Source organism: Heptranchias perlo, chromosome 8 (assembly GCF_035084215.1).
Source record: "Heptranchias perlo isolate sHepPer1 chromosome 8, sHepPer1.hap1, whole genome shotgun sequence".
NCBI classification, from domain to species: Eukaryota; Metazoa; Chordata; class Chondrichthyes; order Hexanchiformes; family Hexanchidae; genus Heptranchias; species Heptranchias perlo.
This window is the reverse complement of record NC_090332.1, coordinates 2,103,979-2,116,250: the sequence shown is the minus strand read 5'-3', so window position 1 is coordinate 2,116,250 and position 12,272 is coordinate 2,103,979. Positions and strand designations below refer to the sequence as shown.

The window sequence follows — 12,272 nt, the reverse complement described above, 5'->3', positions numbered from 1 at the left end:
CTCTTTCTAGTTTAATAACATCCTTTCTATAATAGGGTGACCAGAACTGTACACAGTACTCCAAGTGTGGCCTCACCAATGCTCTGTACAACTTCAACAAGACATCCCAACTCCTGCATTCAATGTTCTGACCAATGAAACCAAGCATGCCGAATGCCTTCTTCACCACCCTATCCACCTGTGACTCCACTTTCAAGGAGCTATGAACCTGTACTCCTGGATCTCTTTGTTCTATAACTCTCCCCAACGCCCTACCATTAATGGAGTAGGTCCTGGCCCGATTCGATCTACCAAAATGCACCACCTCACATTTATCTAAATTAAACTCCATCTGCCATTCATCGGCCCACTGGCCCAATTTATCAAGATCCCGTTGCAATCCTAGATAACCTTCTTCACTGTCCACAATGCCACCAATCTTGGTGTCATCTGCAAACTTACTAACCATGCCTCCTAAATTCTCATCCAAATCATTAATATAAATAACAAATAACAGCAGACCCAGCACCGATCCCTGAGGCACACCGCTGGACACCGGCATCCAGTTTGAAAAACAACCCTCTACAACCACCCTCTGTCTTCTGTCGTCAAGCCAATTTTGTATCCAATTGGCTACCTCACCTTGGATCCCATGAGATTTAACCTTATGCAACAACCTACCATGCAGTACCTTGTCAAAGGCTTTGCTGAAGTCCATGTAGACCATGTCCACTGCACAGCCCTCATCTATCTTCTTGGTTACCCCTTCAAAAAACTCAATCAAATTCGTGAGACATGATTTTCCTCTCACAAAACCATGCTGACTGTTCCTAATTAGTCCCTGCCTCTCCAAATGCCTGTAGATCCTGTCCCTCAGAATACCCTCTAACAACTTACCCACTACAGATGTCAGGCTCACCGGTCTGTAGTTCCCAGGCTTTTCCCTGCCGCCCTTCTTAAACAAAGGCACAACATTTGCTACCCTCCAATCTTCAGGCACCTCACCTGTAGCGGTGGATGATTCAAATATCTCTGCTAGGGGACCCGCAATTTCCTCCCTAACCTCCCATAACGTCCTGGGATACATAGTCCTGGGAAGGTTTCTCTTTGTTCACTTTGTCTTTGTTTTAAGTCTAACGGCAGCACTCGGGCCTAGTTTCCATGGGGAAGGCCCCACTCACCTTCGCCCAGTGTGGTCTTCCACCATTCCTCTTCATGATCTGCTCGTACGCTGCCCAGTATCTCTCGCGTGGCAACTCCTTACCGTAGGGCCTGGGAGGGAAAGATCCCACAAATCAGAGTCTGAGAAGGGAGGGAGCACAAGAGCCAATGGGGATCGGGGATTTAACCCGAGACGAGGGCATCAAGTAACACTGTCCCCAGCACCGCTAAAGATCGATTCCACCGTGACAAACATTTGCCTTCCTCTCTACAACGCTTAACTCTCCATAAAACACTGAGACACACACGGGCCGTACAGTCCCAGACGGGAGCGAATCGTTCCCTGGTTTGGGAACAGTAAGGCCCCTTTATGCCTGTCGGATTGTGTCCCTTTGACACTGGCTGCTTGCTGTTTGCCCCCTTCAGCCCCAGTACCCACCTGTACATGATAATGTTCATGAAACAGCTGTTTTGCTTGTAGCACGGACTGAGCAGAATCTCGTCCCCTCGAGCAAACCGCACTTCGACCGGGAAATGGGCTCGCACATCGGGATTCCTCTCCAGCCATTCCTTCAGCTGCCCCAGGGCTTTCCCCGTCTGCTCACTGTTTAAAAGGACGAAAGGTGCTGATCAGAAATGTAACATTGGGGATTTCCGATCTCCCCAAGTTCTCTGTGGTTAGCGGGAGATTGATTCACATAATCACAGCACTTCAGAGTGTAACTTAGTGATTACAGACACTCCAGAGAGCAAATCTGACACAGCCATGTATAAACATAGAATTCACTCAGAAACTCTCTTCCTAAACCCCTCTCGGAGCTTATATAGGAACAGCAGGAGGCCATTCAGACCCCCGAGCCTGTTCTGCCATTCAATTAGATCACGGCTGATCTGTATCTTAACTCCATCTACCCGCCTTACTTTCATAACCCTTAATACCCTTGCCTAACAAATATCTATCGAATACACAATACCGGAATTCGCAGAGAAAAGGAGATAGGCTAAGAGAGAGAGACAGACTGAGAGACAGACCAAGAGAGTGAGACAGACAGACAGACAGAGAGAAACAGATGGCGATAGAGACAGACCGAAAGAGATGGAGAGAGGCTGAGAGAAACAGACAGAGAGAGAGAGACAGATAAAAGAGGCAGAGATGGACACTCCCAAAGACAGGCTGAGAAATGAGATAGACTAAGATGGATAGAAAGAAAGGATGGGTTTGTTAAGGGAAGGTCGTCTCTGACTGACTTGATTGAATTTTTTGAGGAGGTAACAAGGAGGGTCGATGAGGGTAGTGCGTTTGATGTAGTGTACATGGATTTTAGCAAGGCTTTTGACAAGGTCCCATGTGGCAGATTGGTCAAAAAAGTAAAAGCCCATGGGATCCAAGGGAAAGTGGCAAGTTGGATCCAAAATTGGTACAGGAAGCAAAGGGTAATGGTTGACGGTGTTTTTGTGACTGGAAGGCTGTTTCCAGTGGGATTCCGCAGGGCTTGGTACTAGGTCCTTTGCTTTTTGTGGTATACATTAATGATTTGGACTTAAATGTAGGGGGCATGGTCAAGAAGTTGGTCGTGTGGTTGATAGTGAGGAGGAAAGCTGTAGACTGCAGGAAGATATCAATGGACTGGTCAGGTGGGCAGAAAAGTGGCAAATGGAATTCAATCCAGAGAAGTGTGAGGTAATGCATTTGGGGAGGGCAAACAAGGCAAAGGAATACTCAATAAATGGGAGGATACTGAGAGGTGTAGAGGAAGTGAGGGACCTTGGAGTGCATGTCCACAGATCCCTGAAGGTAGCAGGACAGGTAGATAAGGTGGTTAAGGCATATGGAATACTTTCTTTTATTAGCCGAGGCATAGAATAAAAGAGCAGGGCGGTTATGCTCGAACTGTATAAAACACTGATTAGGCCACAGCTTGAGTACTGTGTACAGTTCTGGTCACCACATTACAGGAAAGATGTGATTGCACTAGAGACGGTACAGAGGAGATTTACGAGGATGTTGCCAAGTCTGGAGAATTTTAGCTATGAGGAAAGATTGGATAGGCTGGGGTTGTTTTCTTTGGAACAAAGGAGGCTGAGGGGAGATTTAATTGAGGTGTATAAAATTATGACGGGACGAGATAGAGTGGATAGGAAGGACCTATTTCCCTTAGCAGAGGGCCAATAACCAGGGGGCATAGATTTAAAGTAATTGGTAGAAGGATTAGGGAGGAGTTGAGGAGAAATGTTTTCACCCAGAGGGTGGTGGAGGTCTGGAACTCACTGCCTGAGAGGGTGGTAGAGGCAGAAACCCTCAACTCATTTAAAAAGTACCTGGATGTGCACCTGAAGTGCTGTAACCCACAGGGCTACGGACCAAGTGCTGGAAAGTGGGATTAAGCTGGATAGCTCTTTTTGACCGGCATGGACATGATGGGCCGAATGGCCTCCTTCTGTGCCGTAACTTTCTATGATTCTATGAAAGGAAAAAGGAGGAGTGAGAAGACTGACTGAGTGGGAATGAGGAAGAGGGAGAGGATTAAAGAGAGACAGGCTGAGAGGACAGGAGAGATAGAGAGAGCGAGCGGTACACGGCCAGACCGAGCGGTAAACGGCCAGACCGAGCGAGGCACGGCCAGACCGAGCGGTAAACGGCCAGACCGAGCGAGGCACGGCCAGACCGAGCGAGGCACGGCCAGACCGAGCGGTAAACGGCCAGACCGAGCGAGGCACGGCCAGACCGAGCGGTACACGGCCAGACCGAGCGAGGCACGGCCAGACCGAGCGGTACACGGCCAGACCGAGCGAGGCACGGCCAGACCGAGCGAGGCACGGCCAGACCGAGCGAGGCACGGCCAGACCGAGCGAGGCACGGCCAGACAGACAGTGCAATCCCCACTGACAGAGAGCAGGGAGGTGTGATGCTTACATGGGGACAGCCCAATCCGACACATGTTGCTTGAACAGACATTCGAAGTTAAAGGCCTTGTCACTGCGATTGACCTGCTCGCCCTTTACTGAGTAAATCAGCCAGAAGAAGAGCTGCGTGATCCAGGGCACCAGGCGGGGGAAGAAGGCACTGCAAAAGAGGTCACAGGGTCAAAGGTTAGGAGGTTAATGCGGGCGCCACAGACCCTCACGCTGACCATTAATGTACATCGTTGAGGCAGAGTCCGCAATCAGCGAGAGTCAAAGCCAATAGGAAGAGAGAAAGGCTCTGAGCGGTCAGTCTCGCTCCCAGAGGTCACAGGGTGAGGTGCAGGGGTCACACTGCTGCAGTGGGCCAGAGGTGTGACTGTGTTGGGAGTGCATTAGGGGGATTCTGGGGTTTGGAGCAGGGGACAGCGGGTTAGCACCGGCCAGAGAAACTGGGTGGGGAAGGAGGTGAGGCTCGTGCCCCACAAATCCCCCACTTTGCCCCAGTGATCTCACCCACAGGTAGAGGTGTATCCCCCCGAGTGTACAGTGAGCTCCCCTCAGCTCCGATCCTGTGGCTCTTGATGAACACAAAACTCGAGACGAAAGGAAATAGAGGAGGAAGACGGAGGGTGAAGGAGTAGGGTTGCCAACTCTGGCTGGATCTATTCCTGGAGGTTTCATCACATGACCTCCCGCCTCCAACCGCCCTGCCCCCACACTCCTGCCATTGGTCATCCATCCTCGCAATTATTTTTAACACCCCTATGATTTCTCTCCCGGGTGTTTTGCTCCCGACAGTGTCTGGGAAATTAACCTTCAATTCCTGGAGACTCCAGGGCAGTCCTGGAGGGTTGGCAACCCTATGAAGGAGGCTGGGTTCAGTCTCTGGCCAGTCTGAGGTCAGATGTCCCTCTCACAGGCCCTGTGTGTGTGGGGGTGGGGGGCCATTTGTTTTGGGGGTGGGGGCCCTGTGTGTCTGGGGGTGGGGGGGAGTTTGTTTGGGGGGGTGGGAGGGCCTTGTGTCTGGGGGTGGGGGGCCATTTGTTTTGGGGGTGGGGGCCCTGTGTGGGGGGGGGGGGTTTGTTTGTGGGGGGGGGGGGGGGGAGTTTGTGGGGGTGGGAGGGCCCTGCATGTGGGGGTGGGGGGGAGTTTGTTTGTGGGGGTGGGGGCCTTGTGTGTCTGGGGGTGGGGGGAGTTTGTTTGTGGGGGTGGGGGCCCTGTGTGTCTGGGGGTGGGGGGGAGTTTGTTTGTGGGGGTGGGGGCCTTGTGTGTCTGGGGGTGGGGGGAGTTTGTTTGTGGGGGTGGGGGCCCTGTGTGTCTGGGGGTGGGGGGGAGTTTGTTTGTGGGGGTGGGGGGAGTTTGTGGGGGTGGGAGGGCCTTGTGTCTGGGGGTGGGGGCCCTGTGTGTCTGGGGGTGGGGGGCCATTTGTTTTGGGGGTGGGGGCCCTGTGTGCGGGTTCCTGGATTGATCCTGGCACCATTCTGGATTGGCCAAACCAGCTGGAATTCCAGGGTTGGGTCTCTGGGAGTGTTGTTGCTGAGTGTTGTACACGAACGCTGCCGCCAGAGGGTGGTGCACTGCCAGTGCTGAATGGCCCCTCGTCCCTCTCACTGACTCTTTCTACCTTCACACTACGATGGGACAGAGGATTTATCTCAGGCTATTTACATCCTGTATGGACTCCTCCCTACCCCCAGACTTGGTGAATTTTAAAGCTGCCCTCTCACCTCTGACCTGCTTTTGGTCCAGGTCAACAACAACTTGTATTTATAAAGCATCTTTAATATAATAAAACGTCCCAAGGTGCTTCACAGGAGCGTAATCAGAACAAAAAAGGACACCGAGCCAAAGATATCAAGACGTGACTAAAAGCTTGGTCAAAAAGGTAGGTTTTAAGGAGGGTCTTAAAGGGGGAGAGAGGGGCGGAGAGGTTTAGGGAGGGAATTCCAGAGCTTAGGGCCCAGGCAGCTGAAGGCACGGCCGCCAATGGTGGAGCGATGGAAATCGGGGGATGCGCAAGAGTCCAGAATCGGAGGAGCGCAGAGATCTCGGAGCGTTGTAGGGGCTGGAGGAGGTTACAGGGATAGGGAGGGGCGAGGGCCATGGAGGGATTTGAAAACAAGGATGAGAATTTTAAAATCGAGGCGTTCTCGGACTGGGAGCCAACATAGGTCAGCGAGCGCAGGGGGTGATGGGAGAACGGGACTTGGTGCGAGTTAGGATTTTTAAAATTCGTTCATGGGATGTGGGCGTCGCTGGCGAGGCCGGCATTTATTGCCCATCCCTAATTACCCTTGAGAAGGTGGTGGTGAGCCGCCTTCTTGAACCGCTGCAGTCCGTGTGGTGAAGGTTCTCCCAAAGTGCTGTTAGGGAGGGAGTTCCAGGATACGGGGCAGCAAAGTTTCAGATGAGCTCAAGTTTATGGAGGGTGGAAGATGGGAAGCCGGCCGGGAGAGCATTGGAATCGTCGAGTCTGGAGGTAACAAAGGCAGCTCTCGGCTAAGGGCTCAAACCTAGGAGATTATCTCCTCCGTTTCTATCTCCACAGATGCTGCCTGACCTGCTGAGTGTTTCCAGCATTTTCTGTATTTGTTTCAGATTTCTCCTCCATCTTCCTGCTCTCTCTTACCTTTCAATCTCGCTCTCTCTCTCTCTCTCCCACTGTCACCAGTCCCTCTCTCTCTCAGTCTCTCCCTCTCTGTCTTTCTCTCTCTCTCCCACTCTCACCAGTCCCTCTCTCTCTCAGTATCTCCCTCCCTCTTTCTCTCTCCCTGTCTGCCTCTCCCGCAGTCTTTCCCTCTCTGTCTTTCTCTCTCTCTGTCCCACTCTCACCAGTCTCCCTCTCAGTTTCTCCCTCACTCTCTTCCTCTTTCTCTCCCCCTGTCTCCCCATCCCTCTCCCCGTCCCTCCCTCTCTCTCTCCCTCCCTCACTCTCTTCCTCTTTCTCTCCCCCCGTCTCCCTGTCCCTCTCTCTCCCCCTGTCTCCCTGTCCCTCTCTCTCCCCCTGTCTCCCTGTCCCCCTGTCGCCCCCTGTCTCTCCCTGTCTCTCTCTCTCCCCCTGTCTCCCTGTCCCTCTCTCTCCCCCTGACTCCCTGTCCCTCTCTCTCCCCCTGTCTCCCTGTCCCCCTGTCTCCCCCTGTCTCCCTGTCCCTCTCTCTCCCCCTGTCTCCCTGTCCCCCTGTCTCCCCCTGTCTCCCTGTCCCTCTCTCTCTCCCCCTGTCTCCCTGTCCCTCTCTCTCTCCCCCTGTCTCCCTGTCCCTCTCTCTCTCCCCCTGTCTCCCTGTCCCTCTCTCTCCCCCTGTCTCCCTGTCCCTCTCTCTCCCCCTGACTCCCTGTCCCTCTCTCTCCCCCTGTCTCCCCCTGTCTCCCTGTCCCTCTCTCTCCCCCTGTCTCCTTGTCCCTCTCTCTCCCCCTGTCTCCCTGTCCCTCTCTCTCCCCCTGTCTCCCTGTCCCCCTGTCTCCCCCTGTCTCCCTGTCCCTCTCTCTCCCCCTGTCTCCCTGTCCCCCTGTCTCCCCCTGTCTCCCTGTCCCTCTCTCTCTCCCCCTGTCTCCCTATCCCTCTCTCTCTCCCCCTGTCTCCCTGTCCCTCTCTCTCTCCCCCTGTCTCCCTGTCCCTCTCTCCCCCCCTGTCTCCCTGTCCCTCTCTCTCCCCCTGACTCCCTGTCCCTCTCTCTCCCCCTGTCTCCCTGTCCCTCTCTCTCCCCCTGTCTCCTTGTCCCTCTCTCTCCCCCTGTCTCCCTGTCCCTCTCTCTCCCCCTGTCTCCCTGTCTCCCCCTGTCTCCCTGTCCCTCTCTCTCCCCCTGTCTCCTTGTCCCTCTCTCTCCCCCTGTCTCCCTGTCCCTCTCTCTCTCCCCCTGTCTCCCTGTCCCTCTCTCTCTCCCCCTGTCTCCCTGTCCCTCTCTCTCTCCCCCTGTCTCCCTGTCCCTCTCTCTCTCCCCCTGTCTCCCTGTCCCTCTCTCTCCCCCTGTCTCCCTGTCCCTCTCTCTCTCCCCCTGTCTCCCTGTCCCTCTCTCTCTCCCCCTGTCTCCCTGTCCCTCTCTATCTCCCTCTGTCTCCCTGTCCCTCTCTCTCTCCCCCTGTCTCCCTGTCCCTCTCTCTCTCCCCCTGTCTCCCTGTCCCTCTCTCTCTCCCCCTGTCTCCCTGTCCCTCTCTCTCTCCCCCTGTCTCCCCCTGTCTCTCTGTCTCTCCTGGGCTCTGGGCCAATGGGGTTTGGTGATGTTACTGACTGACCTGATCCACAGCAGGAGCTCCAACAGATAATAGCCAATGGCGTAGTCCCACAGCCAGCTGGAACTGGCTTTAACCGGCTGTAACACACAAAACAGGCAGCTCCCGTCAGGCCCGCGATCACACAGCGAAACAACACAGGCAAAGCCACAAAAACCACTCTCTTACACTCTTCCATTTGCTGTGGGGCGGGAACAGCCCCTTTCAGATTCTCCGCGGCCCCTCGGCCGCACTCTGTCTGAAGGACCAGTGGCCCTAGAGGCCTCTGCTTCTCTCTTGAAGCTCCTGATTCTCACTGTGGTCAAGTTCCATTGACACCATCTGCCCTCCCATGAATCACGCACGTACGAACCTTGTCAGTGAGTGCGGGCAGACTGCTCGTCTACATGGGGCATCACAGCCACGCCTCAGTCTCTCCTAACCCGATGCCCCCACACGCGCACTTCCAGTGGGGGAGAGGTGGGGGGTGTCGCTGGGACGGTGCTGTCAGGAGCAGGAACTCCGGTGGATTGTTTATCCTCTCTCGTACTGCGGCACTGAGGCTAACCCAGTACAGACGGAGCAACTGAAGCCAAACTCCCAACCTGATAATTGAGGAGGAGCGAGCTCATACTCTCCCTAAAAAATTGGCAAGTGAACTGGAATAGCCCACAAACAGAAAGATAAGGGCCAGTTAGCTCTGGATTAGCCAGCTTGAAAAATGGGCTTTCACCTAAAATGTCAGTCGAGTTGATACCATGTTATTTTTCAAGGAATGAAGCAAGTAGGAAATTTAGGGATCTCGCTATGAAAACTGTATTCTGTTCATTCCTCTATTTTATATCAAATAAACCAGTTTGTTCTTGAAGTGATTTATTTTGATAAGGTGTTTTCCAGTCCACCATACATTAAGAAAGGAGCAGGCACATGCCAGCATGTCTGATATTTACGCAGCGAGTATGTATGTTACCCTGGCTCATGCTATTGATTAACTAGAGATTGGGCAGTAATAGATGCACTTCAGATCATAAGGGAGATGAGGTCCACTTACTGAGGAGACCAATGATACAGAACCCGAGCGGATACCTAGCAAAAATTGCAAAGAAATTGTGACAAACACCAATAAAACACTTTGTACCTTGTCCGTGCGGTCTGCGTAGAACACAGTGACCTTATCGGTGTGAGGAAACCAGAAGAATCGGAAATACTCTGACTGTTTGAGGTGAGTGTCCAGGTCATTCAGAACCTACAGGAATAAGACAGGGCTCAGCTCTCAGTATTATCACAGGGCTCAGCATTGATTATAGTCTAGTACAATGTCTGTCATTGGGGAACAGTTGGTCCATTGGGATTCTATAATGGGATTGATTACGAAGTGGTTATTCCTTTGCGATTCATTACAATGTGAGAATATGTGCACAGGCCTTGTTCACTGGGTGTCCATTCAACGGGAGTGAATGGGAAGAGTTGGGCCAATTACAATTCTATACAGTGGGAATAATGGGCAGGGGGTTTCATCCTTTGTGATTTTGTACTGTACAAACTCGTCTACCCTCACAGGTTAACGTAAAACAATCATAAGGCACAATTCAAAGAAGAGCAGGGAGTTCTCCCCGGGTGTCCTGGGTCCAATAATTATCCTTCAACCAACATCACTAAAACAGATGATCTGGTCTTTTACCTGATTGCTGTTTGTGGGATCTTGCTGTGCGCAAATTAGTTGCGTCATTTCCCTACATTACAACAGTGACTACACTTCAAGAAGTGTTTCATTGGCTGTGAGATGTCCTGAGGCCGTGAAAGATGCTGTTCTATAACCTGACCTGAGATTGGACGGTGTGGGTCACATGGGGTGAAGCATTGGTGCAGATGTGATTGGGCGAATGGCCAGGTCCTGTGCTGGATCGTTCGATGTTTGTAAAACCAGAACTACAGATGTGCAGTTGTTCATTTCTTTGCGAGAAAGGACAAAGAAGGCAATGCCTGAGAAGTAGAGAAGAGTTGGCAGAAGCTGAGAGCTAGAACATTCCATAAAACTCTCAGAGAAATAGAGCAGAAGGAATTAGATGAAAGAAATTGAAAGCAGTTCCTGGAGAACGTTGCTCAGTCTCAGAGCCTGTGGGGACACTCAAATTTATCAGTTTTATGTGGGTCACTACCCTCAGGGCACGCACTAAAATAGTGCACACATTTCAACAATTATCTCAGCAGTGTGTAACCAACAGAAAGATATCAGGAGGATGCACCACCTTCAAACTGGAGAGAGCGAGAGAGAGAGACTGAGACAGAGAGAGAGAGAGCAGAGACTGAGACAGAGAGAGAGAGAGCAGAGAGAGAGAGCGCAGAGACTGAGACACAGAGAGAGAGCGCAGAGACTGAGACAGAGAGAGAGAGAGCAGAGACTGAGACAGAGAGAGAGAGAGCAGAGACTGAGACAGAGAGAGAGAGCAGAGACTGAGACTGAGAGAGAGAGAGCAGAGACTGAGACAGAGAGAGAGAGCAGGGACTGAGACTCAGACAGAGAGAGAGCACAGAGACTGAGACTGAGAGAGAGAGCGCAGAGACTCAGACAGAGAGAGAGCGCAGAGACTCAGACAGAGAGAGAGAGCAGAGACTCAGACAGAGAGAGAGAGCAGAGACTGAGACAGAGAGAGAGAGAGCAGAGACTGAGACTCAGACAGAGAGAGCACAGAGACTGAGACAGAGAGAGAGCGCAGAGACTGAGACAGAGAGAGAGCGCAGAGACTGAGACAGAGAGAGAGAGAGCAGAGACTGAGACTCAGACAGAGAGAGCACAGAGACTGAGACTGAGAGAGAGAGAGCGCAGAGACTCAGACAGAGAGAGAGAGAGCGCAGAGACTCAGACAGAGAGAGAGAGAGCAGAGACTGAGACAGTGAGAGAGCGAGAGCGCAGAGACTGAGACAGAGAGAGAGAGAGAGTGCAGAGACTGAGACTGAGACAGAGCGCAGAGAGTGAGACAGAGAGAGCGCAGAGACTCAGACAGAGAGAGAGCGCAGAGACTGAGACAGAGAGAGAGCGCAGAGAGTGAGACTGAGACAGAGCGCAGAGAGTGAGACAGAGAGAGAGAGCGCAGAGACTCAGACAGAGAGAGAGCGCAGAGACTGAGACAGAGAGAGAGCGCAGAGAGTGAGACAGAGAGAGAAAGAGAGCGCAGAGACTCAGACAGAGAGAGCGCAGAGACTGAGACTGAGAGAGTGCAGAGACTGAAAGAGAGAGAGAGAGAGCGCAGAGACTGACACTGAGAGAGAGTGCAGAGACAGAGAGAATGCAGAGACAGAGAGAGAAACAGAAAGGAAGAGACACAGAGAGACAGAGAGAGACACACACATGGAGAGAGACAGAAAAAGAGAGAGCGAGAGACAGACAGAGACAGAAAGAGAGACAAAGACTGCCTCACACTGGTTGTTTATGTTTGTCAGAGCATAGAGTTCAGATACAATGTTCCTCACAAGAGAAACTCAGAGACAGATATCTTCCTAGACATGGAAGTAAAGGAGTAAATCCGCATTCCTGTAACCAAAGTGTGTCATCAAATCACCCGTTGTCAACCTGACGAAGGAGGAAGCCTCTGAAAGCTTGTGATTTTCAAATAAAACTGTTGGACTATAACCTGGTGTTGTCAGATTCCTTACATTTGTCCACCCCAGTCCATCACCGGCATCTCCACATCATAATAAAGATGATGTTTACACTCATACAGCTCCTGTTCACACTCATACAGCTCCTGTTCACACTCATACAGCTCCTGTTCACACTCATACAGCTCCTGTTGACAATCCTGAAATCTCAGAGCCCACAATCTGGGTTCTGAACCATCTTAGGGTTTGCTTCATGTCCCAGGGGGAACGAAAGGCTAAAGTGTGTCATCAAATCACCCGCTGTCAGCAGGAATGAAGCAGTTAATTAAACACAAGAAAAATCACAGCTGAGCTTCTATATAATAGGGAGCGACAGAGTGACTGATGATGGGAGAGAATTTATTCATTCGAGTGTGTCTCAG

At 52.1% G+C, this 12,272-nt stretch overlaps 1 protein-coding gene across 2 annotated transcripts in view; it reads right to left on the bottom strand.

The window, feature by feature from the left end:
- LOC137324338 (L-gulonolactone oxidase-like) overlaps positions 1-12,272 on the bottom strand; it is a 38,154-nt gene that overhangs the window by 1,027 nt on the left and 24,855 nt on the right. For both annotated transcript variants that reach the window (XM_067988512.1, XM_067988513.1), the window contains 5 exons: positions 9,389-9,496; positions 8,275-8,351; positions 4,055-4,204; positions 1,580-1,744; positions 1,161-1,251 (listed from right to left, as the gene is read on the bottom strand). In XM_067988512.1, the coding sequence (XP_067844613.1) occupies positions 1,161-1,251; positions 1,580-1,744; positions 4,055-4,204; positions 8,275-8,351; positions 9,389-9,496 (591 nt within the window). The remainder of the gene's footprint in view (positions 1-1,160; positions 1,252-1,579; positions 1,745-4,054; positions 4,205-8,274; positions 8,352-9,388; positions 9,497-12,272) is intronic.